At 39.7% G+C, this 16582-nt stretch overlaps 2 protein-coding genes across 2 annotated transcripts in view; both read right to left on the reverse strand.

The window, feature by feature from the left end:
* Positions 1-964: 964 nt before the first annotated feature.
* LOC108696028 (alpha-2-macroglobulin-like) lies at positions 965-7922 on the reverse strand. The gene is made up of 9 exons (XM_041570028.1): positions 7766-7922; positions 6450-6547; positions 5085-5300; positions 4879-5003; positions 4442-4532; positions 2843-2911; positions 2532-2634; positions 1594-1635; positions 965-1072 (listed from the first exon to the last, which is right to left on the reverse strand). The coding sequence occupies exons 1-9, from the start codon at positions 7920-7922 to the stop codon at positions 1047-1049; spliced, it is 927 nt and encodes a 308-aa protein (XP_041425962.1). The 3' UTR covers positions 965-1046.
* Positions 7923-10387: 2465 nt separating this feature from the next.
* The window catches only part of a2ml1.L (alpha-2-macroglobulin-like 1 L homeolog), a 33281-nt gene continuing 27086 nt past the window's right edge, over positions 10388-16582 (reverse strand). The window contains 8 exon segments of the mRNA NM_001135077.1: positions 10388-10519; positions 12429-12470; positions 13389-13491; positions 14223-14291; positions 14944-15034; positions 15549-15673; positions 15755-15970; positions 16289-16497. Coding sequence (NP_001128549.1) covers positions 10494-10519; positions 12429-12470; positions 13389-13491; positions 14223-14291; positions 14944-15034; positions 15549-15673; positions 15755-15970; positions 16289-16497 — 881 coding nt within the window. The 3' untranslated portion in view covers positions 10388-10493.

A 16582-nucleotide genomic window follows, 5' to 3' on the forward strand; every position in this document is an offset into this window, starting at 1 on the left:
CAAGACCGAGGATTTTCTAAACCAGGCAATTATTGTCAGGCAGATATTAGTTGGGCAGCCCTTCGGCAAGTCCCCATACATTTATACTAGTGTAGGGGACTGATAAGTGTATCCCCATTTACTTTTCATTCCCCTTAGTATTGGGCACAAAGGGGACCCTTAGTCTAAGGTAAGGAGTAATTCCACATTTCCTGGGTCAAAGAATGACCCCTAAATATCCAAGGTTTAGCCACTAGATGACACTGTGTTATAATATAAAAGCTGAGCACACATGCGCTCAGGGTCAATTTTGTTAATCCCCTTACCTGAGCGGGCAAGAAGGGTGACGTGGAACCTAGACAAGGTCAAGTCTAGTAAGGATAGGCTAACTCACTTTCATAGATCACTCTAGGAGTGACAGATAGTTAGGCTATTTAGTCAAGCAGCTGAGGCTCCCCGAGGAGTGTGAGTGGGATTATGATCCCAGGTAACAATTGCCCAGTAGGGACTAAGTCTTAGAGTGCGCTCCACTTAGGGTAAAGGCTAAAAGCTGAGTGTACCTTTGCAGATGCTGTGTATGCTATTGTCCCTGTGGGGACTTATATCGACCATTGATGTTGTGAGTATATGTCTATCCACTGTTGTTCATGTTGATCTCTAATTGAACTCCTTTGTAGATGCTGTTATGTTATAAATAACGTCCCTGTTTCATTTGCAAGAACCAATTATTGTGCACTGCACCCATTAACAGTTGTACAACACCCTGCCTCCACACTGTTGTAAGTGCTCAACCCCTGGATATTAAGGTCTCATCCGGAGAATATTATTGGGGTAAAGCTCATAGTTAGAGCAATGGTGCCACCCGTTACTATAGCCTTACCCTAGAATAAGATCCTACAAAAAAGCTAAAATCTGTATCGTACCCAACGTCAAAGAAAAAAGGAAAAGAGACACCGTAAAGAATATGCCAAAATGTATTTTAATGTAAAATACTATATCACTGCTTTGGTTTGTGTTCAGTTGTAGAAGTTTCCAGGATCTCTGATATAGTGATTCTCGTCTACATCTTAACTTACGTTCCCTGTCTCTGCATCTAGGAAACAAAATGCAGGTGAATACACAAAGAACCCAACAGACCTTATGTAACATGAACAAAGTTTGTTCTAGGAACGCAAAGCCAAAAAAATAGAATGAAGTTCTGTACTTGACCAACGATTGTGAGATTGGTTGTTGTGGGTTTACTGGACCAGAAACACACACACACACATATATATATATATATATATATATATATGCGTGTGTGTGTGTTTGTGGTCCAGTATTTAAACACTATTGAAATGTGAAGTCCACTTGACCCTTGTCTTTCATTCTGTGTATGTCAGTTAAGATTTTGGTAAAATGGTATTGCATATAAACAGACGTTAGTGCACAGTTCAGTTTGTTGCCCATAAATTCTCAATGGTTTATCTGTTGAGTTCTGTTGCAGTTGATGGTGAAATCTGGAGACAAGTATTTCTTAGCCAACGTGCAATATCATGGAATAGCCAAGAGGGGTGTTGAGCTGTTGGGGGATATGTATGAACTTAGTGCTTCAGATCTGTATCATGTTCTTACCAGAGCTGCAGGGGGAGTTGTACTCAGTAACTGCATATTCCGCTGGAAGAAGAATAAAAACAGAGTAGTAATTAATTTAGTCATCAGAACCTTAGTGTGTCATGTCCGATGGATAAAAGAGTGAGTATTAATACATACAGTATGTTGTCAAAATATAAGGATAGCAACCCATTTAAATCTAATGAATCATTGATTACTCCTCCGTTACTGATAGGGATGCACCGAATCCAGGATTCGGTTCGGGATTCGGCCAGGATTTGGCCATTTTCAGCAGCATTCGGATTTGGCCGAATCCTTCTCCCTGGCCGAACCGAATCCTAATTTACATATGCAAATTAGGGGTGGGGAGGGAAATCGTGTGACTTTTTGTCCCAAAACAAGGAAGTAAGAAAAAAAAACCCTCCCCACCCCTAATTTGCATATGAAAATTAGGGTTCGGATTCGGTTCGGGATTCGGCCGAATCTTTCACAAAGGATTCGGGGGTTCGGCCGAATCCAAAATAGTGCATTCGATGCATCCCTAGTTACTGATTGCCTGGATGGAACATTGTAACCTGATGAACATTTTTAGTGAACATTATATTAGTAAAGAGCTATGGACCACAAGGAGCTTTGTTGATACACACAAATAAAAGGGATTCTAGCCTGGCCACATAACCTCTAGCAACCAATTACCTTTTAGGTTTCAGGAAACTACAGCAGTTATTATAATGAAAGGAAACATCTGATTGGTTACTGTGTGTTACTAAGGCTAGTACGTCTTCCACAGTTCATTTTCAGAACACGCACTGTTATTTTCCCACGTCTTCATAATCTGAAAACCCATACCCTGAAAGCCTACTTATATAAAAATATAAAAAATAATCTTAAATAATATTACATTGAAATGATAAAAATGCAAGGTACTGTAAGTTTAGTGATGTAGAAATGCCTCTTACCTGTCTCGTAATAATCGTACACTTTCACTGTGGCCGGCTTCAGGTTCTTGACCTTAATGTCTTCGACTACCAGAAAGGAGAGATGAACTCTATCGCGCCCTAACTATTAGGGAAGGGAGAAAGAAAAGCATCAGAGCCCAAATCTGTCTTCATTACAAATAACAGTACGTACTACAAGAACAAGAAAGAGAAACCCAGAAACCCAGACGTGTTCCTTATAAAATGAAAGATGACTTTTTTCAGTTGACGTGTTTTACAGCACAGGTCGGGGAGGTTATAATTCTGAAACACCAAAATGAATGTTGACCCACCTCATTCAGGTACAACGTCACTATATCAGATTGGATCTCACTCCGCTTTATTGTATTGCTGTTCACTAGCTGTGAAAGGGAAACCAAACCTGGGTTTATTCCACACAGAAATAAATGATGATACAAACCGATGTTCTTGCAAAACCTGAAAGTCATGACTCATACTAAGTACTCAGACACAGCACTAAATTTGGATGGAAGAGTCACAGGTTATATTATCAACACTGCGCACAGTTTATTTTGAACCACAACACAATAGAATAGAGATAAAAATCAATGTGTGATCACTAGATCCTAAAGGATGCATTACAGGTACATACAATACATTAAATTAACCGGAATCACTTGAACAACCCAGTACCAAGCCTCTAAATAAGCCTTTACCTCATACTGCTACACCTCCGCTTCTTCATGTGCCCATTTGCCCCCCAAGCCTAGCTCCAGGCCTGCCCCTCCTTAAACCTACCTACTAAAAGTCTACCAACCTACCCCTATACCAGGGATCCCCAACCTTTTAAACCCATGAGCAACATTCAGAAGTAAAAGGATTTGGAGAGCAACACAAGCAACACAAGCATAAAAAATGTTCTTGGGGTACCAAATAAGGGCTGTGATTGGCCATTTGGTAGCCCCTATGAGGACTGTCAACCTACATTGAGGCTCTGTTTGGCAGTACACCTGGTTTTTATACAACCAAAACTTGTCTCCAAGCCCGGAATTCAAAAATAAGCACCTGCTTTGAGGCCACTGGGAGCAACATCCAAGGGGTTGGGGAGCAACATGTTACTCACGAGCTACTGGTTGGGGATCACTGCCCTATACTATATGTCTTGATCATCTGTTGTTCACTTGGTAATGGCATCATACTTCCCGTATTTAATATGTACTCCTCTCACTTCTGGCTCCCCTTAAACTGCAATTCCCACTAACCCAATCCAACACCATTTTGCTAGGTCACTATTTATCCCACCTAGCACGCCCTATCAGCCTACCTGTTTTAAGGGTTGCCATAAGGCCATCGAAGGAAAGACATGTGGAGGTGCCCAATATATTATTATAATAAGTCTTAAATAACCTATAAGATATATTGTTTTAAACATTGCTTAGTGATTCTATTAGGTATAGTAGGTGCTTAGTGATGCCATTTTTGTTATTGTACATCATAAAATATTATCTAACATTTATCTTAAAAAAAACATGACATTAGGGGCAGATTTATCAAATTGTGAGTTTAGAACTTAATAAATAAAAACTGAACCATGTTCTATTCATTCCTATAAGATTAGAACCATATTTATTAATATTAAAAATCCCATAGGAATGATTACAATGTGGGTGAGTTTTTATTTCTTAAGCTCTAAATTCACATTTTGATAAATCTGCCCCTAGATGTTACCTTCAAGTTCAATGGCTCCACGTCCTATAACATCTCTCGTGAGTCTGGATCTCCAGCCTCATAACATTTGATCGGTTCAACCCAAACCATTTAAAAAATAAGCTGTTGACTACCCTTCCACAGAAGAAACCAAGATATTACGGTTCTGTTTTTTCAAGTAGGTGAAATATTTTTGTTCTACAAGTAAAAAAAAAGTGATTTACCTTCTTCACTGAGTTCTTCAGTGGGATAAAGCCAGAGAGCAGCTTGACCTCAACAAGAGCCATGTTGGATTTCTCCCGTGACCCTGTGTATCTGCAAGAAGAGATGCAAAGAAGAGTTTACATTTGTGGGACTCATTCTGCCCAACTGATGAGATTTTAGGGAAATGGCAGACTTTATTCCATTGGAATGTCAGGAGTCTCAAAGAGACTAAGCTAAGCAAGTGGCTCTAGACAGAACTATCTTCGGTAGCCTGAGGTATCAATTTGGGATGTTTTTGCAAGTGCAAATGTGCAAGTGCAGCATAAAAGAACAGTTTAAGATACATACACGTGAGAGCTAAGTCCTTAGTTGCACATAAGTCATAAAATAAGAAAAGAGGAACATTGTGTGTGCAGTTTGGGAATGTATTCAAAATAAATATACAGAGAACACTCACTGAATGTAAATGTCTATGCACAGCTGTTTCATTGGATCCTTCGGACATTTGATTGGTTGTGTCTCTACTTGTACTGAGAAGGTGGCATCACTTCTAGGTGGGGGAATGTTGTATCTCAGGACAGTCTGTGGGACAATAACAAGGGGTTGAATCAGACTGGGAATGTAACAGATTGAGGAACAGTAAGAGGGTGAGTGTCCCCTCACCTGTACATACACACAGCCGCTCCCACTAGCTGACAGAGAGTAGTCCCCAGGGATATCTGACAGTGAGGATTTCTGTAGCAGGAGCCGGTTAGTGTGATCCACATGGAACTGTTGATGGAATCCAGTCTTGGAACTGACTGTGACTGTTACATCTCCCTTGTCAGTGAATGTGGCCTCGGCATACTTAGCAAGAGCCTCTAGAGCTACAACCGTGTCCTGTGAGACGAGGAAGAAGGTTATAGTTTAGTGGATTGAGTTAATCATAAAAGGACACATTTAGCCATGCCCCCAACCCACACAGGCTAAGTTAAAATCTATCCAGATTTATCATATCCCAAAGCAATATCTGGTAAGCGCTCGACCTTTCCAACCATAAATTCTGGATTGTCCACTGGAAAACTGGAAAGATATAAAGTACACATTATCTTGCAAAGGAAGGATGTTTGGCAATTGCATTAAGGAACTTTGGACCAGATTCAATTTATCTCCTAAACTAGATATATCAATAAGATTACAGTAAAATACATTATGTATGTTATTCTGCACATGGCTCATTATTTGTGTGAATATCTGTTTGTAATTATATCCGTTGCAGCTGACTATAAGCTGTGTGCCCATTAGGTGTGTGTGTGGGGGAGGGGGTGCAAGTGAGAACTTAAGGAGCAGCACATGTCCATTAAACATTAGCGAATTCTGAAATAATAATGCTAATAGAGGTGGCCCATTCATTATGGTCAACATTGTTGGAGTCAGGCTCTCCTGCTGTACTAGAAATTTGGCATGTGTTTTTTTCCCCATGAGAAAAAAACTGCAGAATAAATGCTATAGAACATTATAGGACTAGGTTATTTACTGAGCTGCATGGTCAGTTGGGTCAGTACCCTTAATGTGATAAGGCCACCAGTCCCTGAGCTGACCACGAGTGGGTGAGTTGAAAAGGGTCAGATTAGCCCATCACTAATTAGAAGCATTCAATTGACTAAGAATGTTGTGCATTGGTACTACAGTCTGAGAACTGTCAATACCCAATAATTGGCCGCCTGTGCTCAATTAATAAGATTATTTGTTGGAAGCAACACCTGGACTGCAGTTATTTTCAATCTGGTTGATCTGTGTTCCAACCAATGATTTAGAAGGGTTTAAGGTAATGTTTCATTTTGCTGGGAGTTTCAGGGAGTTGCCTCTAACCTAAGGGTCCTGGGTACACTGGCAGCAAGTCACACTGTTAGGCTCACCCACAGGTACACTTCATACCTATGTAGAAGAGAATCCCCCATATGGATTTTGCTGCTTGCTCAACCAGTTGACTGTCTCAGAAGCTTTGGCCAGGTCCTTGGTGGGGCCAGAGAGAAGGGCCAGCAGTACATAGGAGGTTAACTCCACCTCGGCTGAAGAAGCCTGGTACCAGGATGGAAAGTCAGAGGCCTCAGAGGAAGGTTTATGCTCCCAGTGTATTTGTCCGTCTAAAGATAAAAAGGATAATATTTGCAGAACCAAATTTTGAAGAAATAAAAGAAGCTTAGGGACAGAACTGGCATTAGTAGTGTTGACTTTATTCACCTGTTGGTTTTACAACACAATTATCTTTACCGTTTCTATGTGACTTCAAAGCCCAAGGAACACCACATACATGTGTTTAAAGTCTTTGCGAATAATGGTTTGGCGCTAATATTACCTTGTTAAAGTTGGCTGTTGCAAATTAGAACTGAACTTTTATTTTCCAAAGTATCTGATTGGCTGGTTGTGTTTTCTGCAGCTGGGTGTAGAAACCCTATATGCAGAAAGCTTAGAATTATGGGAAGGCCATCTCCCATAGACTCCCATTTTATCCAAATAATTCAAATTTTTTAAAAAAAATATTTTTTTCTCTGTTATAATCAAATAGTTACTTGATCCAACAGAATATATAATTAACCCTTATTGGACGCAAAACCAGCCTATTGGGTTTAGTCATAGCCTTATGACCACTTCCTGCTACACTTTTACTTGGTTGGAGGTGGTCCTCTCTGGGTGCTGACCCTGCTGGATGTGTTCCAGGGAGCCTAGGTATATGAAGGCCCAGTAAAGCTGTTCTCCCCTAGATTGACTTGTACCTCTAGTGATAAGTCAGGGAGCAAGGACCCATGAATGAGGTCAGATCTTTTCATAGTACTCTTTAGGAAAGTAAGATAGTGAGGATAAATATAACGAGCAGCCTGTGCTCCAACAAGGATTTGTATTAGGGAGTAGCTCTCTCCTAGGCTCTGAATCTGCCTAAAGTGAAGGGGCCGCAGCTGGATAGGGCTTAGATTTATTCTCCCTAATCATTCCACTGCAAATGATCCATACCACAACAAGGCATTCCATCTTAGAGGTGTACCTACAGTAGTTGCCTCCACATGGTGTCACAATGTACTGTCTCTGCCTAACCAATAGCAACCAACGAGCAAATGGAATTTACTAGTGCCAATGACCATCACAGATACAATGAGAGCAGAGTTGGGGGTGACAGATAGTGCCCAAGTCTGTTAGGATTTTGGCCCACTCCACAAGATGTAACCACTGAAGTTACGTTGGTGATGAGCACAATGTTAGCAAAAGAGGGCTAGTGGGAAACAGGGGGGCAACATTCAGTGGCAAATTATCTTCAGCCCATTGTTTTCAGAGAAGCAAGAGATTTCACATAGACACCCACACCTTACCTTTCCTGACAGCCTTCTCATCCAGTTTAGTCAGCAGCATCTCCCTGAGTTCAGTATCATTACTCAGAGTAAATGTGTAGGCCAGCAGAGCCTGGGTGTAGATACTGCTCACTTTTTTGGCAGCCTTCCTCAGGCAGGATAAAGCATCCTCAACCATTGTGTCCTACAGAGAGAGACAAGATCAACTGCTTTTGAGCAATTGTTGAGAAAGAAAGGAATCCCATATTGATAGCATAATAAAAAAATCGTTTTAATACAGTTATAAGATCTATTTTCCAGAATTCTTGGGACACAGGGTTTTCCAGATAAGGGATCTTGGATCGCTATATCTTAAGTCTTGGACATGTTATCCAGAATGCTTACGATCTGGGGTTTTCTAGATAAGGGATCATCATCTTTCCAAAAATTGGATCTCCATATCTTGTCTACTAAAATTTCATTTAAACATTTAACATCTTAGTTGGGATCAAGTACAAGTTCTTGTTGTATTATTAGAGAGAAAAAGGAAATCATTTTAAACATAATAAACTATTTGATTAAAATGGAGTCTGTGGAGCTTTCTGAATAATGGTTTTACGGATAATGAATCCCATACCTGCAACCTACTTTCGTCATAAAATAAATAGTGACAATTCTGTTAAATGTTTTTATTTTTTGTTTTGTTTGCCATGCTGGCACAAACTCACAGTCATGTGAGCTGAACTGTATTCCAGTATTGTATGCCTTATTACTCCCTCCAAAAGCTTTTCTATCACAAATGTAAAAACAACAAAACATTACAGAGGATTAGTTTGGCAACTACAGAACTAAGTTCATTTATTACCCTGGGATGAATACCAGATGCTGGAACTTTTTTTTACTTTTACATGTTCCTCTTAAGTCAAAATTATTTAAACAGCGTATAACAAAGTCTTCATTAACTGGTTTCTGAAAAAAAGCAATTTAAAACATCTGCTTTTTCCCTGCTTCCACCAACCAATTTAACTGCCTTGGCTACCAAATGTCCATGCAATACTCATTTTTTAAAAAATGATTTGTATTTCCTATTATGCACAACAGGTTCAACCATTATATTTGCGTATAACAAATTCTTCATTAACTGGTTTCTGAAAAAAAGCAATTTAAAACATCTGCTTTTTCCCTGCTTCCACCAACCAATTTAACTGCCTTGGCTACCAAATGTCCATGCAATAATCATTTTTTTAAAAAACGATTTGTATTTCCTATTATGCACAACAGGTTCAACCATTATATTTGCAATAATTAGAGATCAGCGCAAATATTTATAGAATGCCATTTTGACTGGCACAATTCTATTCTGATATTTGTGTCTATTGCTGGGCCATGTGATAAAAAATGAGTCCCTTTTGTATTAGTTATTGGTTTTTGTATGTATTGTTGTTTGTTTAATGTACCACACCCCTTTATTGTAAAACAGTGCAGAATATGTTGGCATTTTATAAATAAGTGTTGAAAATTATAAAAATAATAATACTGTTGTGTTAATCCTTGTTATTATTTGCACGATAAACGTTGGTCACTTACCTCTGTTGACAGACCATATTGACAGACCACAGAGGGTGTCTACAAACAGTATATAGTGTTTAGCTTTCTGGTCCCAGAACTTTAGCTTTTTATAACCTCCAACTTTTTTCTTTTTGCATCAGTGAGAGACACCCACTCATTACTTACTTACTCAGTTGCCCTTTGTTGGTCTTCCAGATACTTAAGATTCTCATTAAGATTCTGTATATGTGAGTCCTTTACGGGTAAATGCATGTTTGAATGGGAAGCCCCACCTGGAATTCCTTGAGGTGTAGAGCTTTACTTAGCAGTTTGATTTCAGTTTGAATTCCCACCTTTTGTAAAGCAGATGGGGCCATTTTGGTGTAGCATTGTGGTATGATGCTATAGAGTTCAAGTGGGCTATCTCAAGTCACATTGAGTATACAGTAGCTTCCTTTTAGGTTTGCCAACTTTTGCAGCAGCATGGTCCAGAAAGAGTATGGACCGGTGACATCAAAGTGAGGGCCAGGTGCTATTATGGGTTGGGGCTATGACATGCTGATCAGTGATTGGTCAATCATTGTGTCAATTAAAACACTGGTCAAAAAAATAAAATACATTTTTTTTTCTTCACTTTCTTGTTTCTTCTCAGAAGGACAATTTTCCAAGTCCAACTATAGTCCAACATTTTTCTCACTTTTTTCAAAAGCCATTTACACAACATTGTCTCAACCGGTTAAAGAGAATCAAAGAATGTAAACAGCTGATTAAAAGAAGACTGAAGAAATATCATCTGAGAGACTAATCATTACCACCCTCCCCAAGGGCAGTGTCCCAACTGGCTGCGCTAATCTGGTCATGAGCAGGAGACAACCGGAGGGTAAGATACAAAGTTCATGGGCTCCAAGAAGATGTGCCCAGAAACCCCATCAATTATAGACATGTTGCTCTATGTTATGTTTCAGGCTCTTTCCTGGTCTGGAAGGTACATAGCCCAGCTCTGATATCCACCATAGCGACTCAATATATTTAGATCTGGAGAACCTTTTTATTCCGTTGTAATTTCATAATTCTACATTAATGCCCATTCTCAAGCAAATGAAACAGACACATACAGAAAGTGATAAAACATATTTAATTTCATTATGTGAAAATATATTGCAGCAGATCTGTTTGAGGACTTTGCTCAACTATGTTTCCGTTAATGGTGCCGGGAGCAATCTCATTTTGTGTTGCCTTTCTCTCCATCTAGGAAGAAACAGAGCATGGATGAATGTGACAGACACTGTACATACAGTTATCTTTTACTGTACTCATTTTCATGGGGAATGGGTTGGAGAAGAAGATATAGAAGAGTAAAAATCATAAGCGGTGGTGGGGAACTAGCCGAAAAAATGTTTTTGAAATTATGATTTTAAAAAATCAAAATTGTGGCAAATGAATCTTTAATTAAGACTTTGAAGAATACAACTGTCTTTTTATTTTACAATTGTTCAAGTTGGAGGGGATATATCGTGGATGGCAGATATGTATCCCCCATCTTTAGGTTCTGAGCCATCTATTTCAGAGTGACCCCTTTAAGAAACACCAGAGGGTTAAAGAGCCAGAGGTGTGGGCTGGAGATCCAAGGGGCGTTTTTAAGGGATTGAGCAGCAGGTGTAAAGAGAGGACGGAGCTACAAGTGGGAACTGCCTGGGTTTTAGAACTGCTGAATTCACAGAGACCAAGCTTATTTAGTCTTTTGGGGTACTGAATGCTAAAACTGCTAAAGTGAGCTATTTTGATTATTGTTGGGCTTTTCCTTGCTGAGTGAAGCTGTTTTTTCCGTTGCCATTGATTGCTGCTAGAAGCCTGTGGATTTCAAAATAAGCAGACTGTTTTTCCTTTCACTTTGGAGATGCCTGCATGTATGGTGAAAACCTTGCTGTTATCCCCCTAAACTTCACACCATCATGACACAAATTAAGTCTGAGTGATTGCATTAAAACAGTGAAAGATAAAAAAAGATTAAAAAAAAGATTAAAGAACAATAAAATGCAAAATAAATGTAGGGAAATGGGATAAGAAAGGAGAACTAAACCCCCCCCCCGTTAATCAAAAATCCCCATCCCCTTTCGTCCATTGACCCCCTCACTGCTTTCTCCCTCCTTAGTAACTCAGAGAAAAAGTGTCCCTGTCATGTACCTTGTCATATTCATGCAGAGTAGCGCAGCGGAGCTCTCCGGCACCATCTTCTGTATCTTCTGGTTCCTCGCGGAAGTGAGCGCCGGCACTGAGCTTTTTCGCACGTGCGCAGTTGGGACCATTCTGGTTTTCGTGCCTACTGCGCATAAGCGGAAAGCTCCGAAGATTGCCGAAGGAAAAGAAGAGTTTTCGAAGATACAGAAGATGTCGCCAAAGAGCTCCGCTGCACTACTCTGCATAATTATGCCAAGGTACATGACAGGGATACTTTTTCCACTGAGTTACTAAGGAGGGAGAAAGCATTGAGGGGGGCCAATGGACGGAAGGGGATTTTTGATTAATGGGGGTTTAGTTCTCCTTTAAATAGGAGGGATGAATGGAGTCAAGGGAGGAAGTGATCGGTTACGACTGGAACAGGACAGTGAAAAGAGGTAAAAACCATTCAGAAATCAGATGCACTTGAGTAGTTTACACAAGAGACAAATAGACATACAGACTAGTGATGGGCGAATTTGCCGTTTTTTGACGCCCGTTATTTGACGCCGGCACCCGTTTTTGATGCCGGCGTCCGTTTTTTTCGACGCCTGCGAATTTTTTTTTTTTGAATTTTCGTGGGCGTTTCACGAATTTATTCGCTGGCGGCAAATCGCGCAAATTCACCGCGAATTCGCGCCTGGCGAATAAATTCGCCCATCACTAATACAGACAGTAGATAGATAGATAGATGATGGATGATAGCTAGATAGATAGATGATAGATAGATAGATAGATAATAAATAGATAGATAGATAGATAGATAGATAGATAGATAGATAGATAGATAGATAGATGATAGATAGATAGATAGATAATAAATAGATAGATAGATAGATGATAGATAGATAGATAGATAGATAGATAGATAGATAGATAGACGATAGATAGATAGATAGATAGATAGATAGATAGATAGATGTTTGTAGGAGGTTCTTACCAGAGCTGCAGGGGGAGTTGTACTCGGCAACTGCCTCTTCTCCTGCAAGTTGAGCAAGAACAGTAAGTATATATCATGATTTATATAACACTACTAGCATATATAGAGCTGTATATTTTTATAATAAAAACAACAAACAAGGGAGACAAATATACATATATGAATAAATATACAGAGATTATGTGCCATGTGGTAAAATACATACAGTAGGAGGAACGTGGTCCTTGCACCATAGAGCCTACAATCTAACTGTAGAGTATTATGAATTGATTAATTCTTAAAAACATTAGTGAAATGTACTTTGCCATTGAGTTATTTCAGTCCAAAGGAGATGTAAGTGTAGGAACCCCTAGGGTTAACTCCCCTACAGACTTGGGACTCCTGTTAGATTTCCCTCAATTATTTTTGAGAAATTCCTGGTACCTGTAAACTTGACGGGATTAGTTTCCTATTGACCTAGGTGGGTGGTGACCACTTCTGGAGGAGCTTGATATAGTAAGTGGGCAGGTCACTCTTTGATGGCCACCTTTAGAGAAGGGTGGTAGTTGCTAGGGAGCCTGGGACTCAGGGCCCCAATTAAGAAGATGTACTGTAAAGGAAAAGTCCCTTTAGGGTAAGTTGGGGGACAAGGATTGTGTGAATGAGTTATGTAGATAGTGGTAGGCAAGCTCTTGTTATTGTACCACTCTAGGAGTGTAAGGCCCATGGGTTGAGCTAGAAAGAGCAGTTCTGAGCTCCAATGTAGCATTGGTAGATTGGTGTTTTTCCCCCAGATGATTGGTAGATTGGTGTTTTTCCCCCAGATGATACAGATGCTCCACTGAAGGTGGAACTTAGGCTCCACTGAAAAGAAACAGATTTAAAGACCATGTTTCCATGGGAGAGTCATTGTGTTATGGTCTATCAATGAACATTCTGCCAAGTCCAACCAGAGTTTCTTTCCCAAAGAAAGTCCCTTACCTGTCTCATAATAATCATAGACTTTCACCGTGGCCGGCTTTAGGTTCTTCACTACAATGTCTTGTTCCACCGTGAAGGCGAGATGGAGAGGCTCATGTCCCAGCTGTAGGAAAGTGAAGGAGACAACAACATCTAACATCGCAAATGGACTTTGCATATTTTTTTCTAAATGACTGAAAAGTTTAAAGGAAGATATTTAAAACCTTTAGTTTATGTGTTTTGACAGGATTTTCTATAAATTATATTTCTATAAGGCTTATTTATTGTAGGCAAAGGTAGCATGGGCATCATTTTGTGGCTATTAAATGCTATTCAGCTTATGTTTGCACCTTTGCTCCCTTAAAGGAGGGTACTACACCTTTTTGCTCTCTGCCTAGTGCCCCTATTAGTTTAATCTTTAACCAATAGAATAATGAACCAGTGAGGGTGTGCGAGTGGATGCATGTGTCTTGCCCATGTGCTGGCCCTTCCATGGGCCACAATTACATCAGAATGATGGGAAAGACCAGTGCACTGTGGGTATTTTAAACATAATTGTACATGAACCCTATAGGTACTAGATATAAACCCCCTCTAGTTCTATATGTCATGCCATCCCTATTAAAATTAGCTGGGACTATGAACACATACTCATGATGTAGCTCTGCCCTGGGAGAGATTCACTTGTTGAAAAATTTGAGGAGCTAATGTTATGGCTACTGGTTTCTCCAAGTCTTGTTCTGCTGTGTTGTGCAGCACATTTATGTGTGTTGTATCCTCCTGCATCAGGTAGTTTATTATTTTAGAGCAGAGGCATTAAATACACCAAGACAAATGGACTCTAAAGTGACTCACCTCATCTAAATATAATGTCACCATGTCTGTCTGAATCTCACTCCGCTTTATTGCTTTGCTCTTCTCCAGCTGTAAAAAGGAACCCAAGTCTGAGAGTAAAGTCCAACAACGCAAACACGAAGGAATCTTATAGTCTCACAAACGAGCACATTAAATAGGACTTGTGTTGAAGTTACATTCTGTCTCTTGTTTGAATAATAAAAACAAATCCATTTTTTTTTGCCATTAAAAAGTATTCATTTGAAAGTTAGAACTATGATCAGTGAACCTCCTCCTTCTTTTATGAACAGAACAATATGTTCAGACTTCCTTTAAAAAAGCCTCTTATCTTATCTAAGCAGCTACAGTCTTAGAGCTCAGTATCAAGGGTTTCTCAGTGGACTGGTAATTTGTTTTAACAGTTCTTCTATGGGAGATGGAGAAGTTTTAAAGTGTAGCTGCCTTCATATTCATGTTTAGTGCTAGAAATATCAGAAACCATAATTAAAACAATAGACAAAAAGTAGGTTCAGGACAAGTCATATATTTGTGCAGCTAATCTTGAAAAGGGGTGTATGCTATCCCTTTAATAGTCAACGCATTGTTGCATTTCAGCCCACTGACTAAATGGCTCTTAATACCATTGGCAGAAGGATGAATTAATATTCTAAAGAAACCCATGTTATACAATCTACCCACCCAAGTAGGACTAATAAATGGGCTTCATAGAACTGGGACTTACATCTCTGATTGAGCCCTTTGATGGGATAAATCCAGAGAGCATCTTACACTCAATCACAGCCATGTTTGATTTCTCCCGAGTTCCTGTATATCTGCAAGAACAGAGACAGGGCAGAGTCAAGGGATCATAGGGTAAAATCAACAAAAGACATGCGAGTACTGTACAGAAACATAGAAGAATTAAAGTGATATCAAGGTCAGTTACACATTAAATGGTAATATTGGCTTCATCAGGTGAAGGTCCAACAGCCTCTTCTTAAGCTAAACAATAGACAGGACACAGGTATGTATATGCAATGACAGGCACAACTGGACACAGAGAACTGATTTACTTCATGTGTAAGTGCTTCACATGGCACATGTATCCTTATAAATCTAGTAATGGCCAACAGTGGAAGCATCCAGTATATCCTTTGTAAGTTCTTCCCTCTTAAACAGAGACAAGGGTCATCTCGTTTCCAAGAGATGCTTCTGTTGAACGTTTTCTCTCACTCTTTATAATACAAAATATTAGATGGTTCCTTCATGAATAATTCATGTGCCCTAGAATATGGAAATGATTTATATTAAGGGAGTTTCCAAATAAAAATATAAAAGAATACTCACTTAACAGTGATGCCTAACGTCATGAATTTTAATAGATCTTGAGGACATTTGTCTGGTAGTGTCTTCACTTGTACTGAGAAGGTGGCATCACTTCTAGGTGGGGGAATGTTGTATCTCAGGACACTCTGTGGGACAATAACAAGGGGTTGAATCAGACTGGGAATCTAGCAGATTGAGGAACAGTAAGAGGGTGAGTGTCCCCTCACCTGTACATACACACAGCCGCTCCCACTGGCTGACAGAGAGTAGTCCCCAGGGATATCTGACAGTGAGGATTTCTGTAGCAGGAGCCGGTTATTTTGATCCACATGGAACTGTTGATGGAATCCAGTCTTGGAACTGACTGTGACTGTTACATCTCCCTTGTCAGTGAATGTGGCCTCGGCATACTTAGCAAGAGCCTGTAGAGCTACAACCGTGTCCTGATTGAGGTAAAAAAACTAAATCACAAGTTGCCTGATTTCAAAGAGCTGATGGTTATTATAGTCACAAATACACAAACGACTGAAGGATTTTTTTTAAGAATATTTTTTTAGGATATTTGAGATAAATCAGTGCCTCAGGCAGAATCTGAATCGGGGTCATCTTTATGAATGAGAATAAAGCATTTTTTTCACTGGGCTATAATCAATTTTAGTTTTTAAATAAATGTGAAATGTGAATACGTATGATAATGTATTAAAATAGCCTATAATTGCAGGTATCAGTTGGTACATTCAATTGATGTTCTCCACGGTTACCTGAGTAGAAGAGAATCCCCCATATGGATTTTGCTGCTTGCTCAGCCAGTTGACTATCTCAGAAGCTTTCCCCAGGTCCTTTTTGAGGCCAGAGAGAAGGGTCAACAGTACATAGGAGGTTAACTCCACCTCGGCTGAGGGAGCCTGGTACCAGTAGGGTAAATCAGAGGGAGCTGCGGCAGGTTTCCTTTCCCAGTGTAACTGTCCTTCTGTGGATAGAAGAGGGAACCATATTGTCAGAATTTAAAGGTAGACACATGGATACTGTAAGTATGCACCTTAGCAAGTTCCACC

Source organism: Xenopus laevis, chromosome 7L (assembly GCF_017654675.1).
Source record: "Xenopus laevis strain J_2021 chromosome 7L, Xenopus_laevis_v10.1, whole genome shotgun sequence".
NCBI lineage: Eukaryota > Metazoa > Chordata > Amphibia > Anura > Pipidae > Xenopus > Xenopus laevis.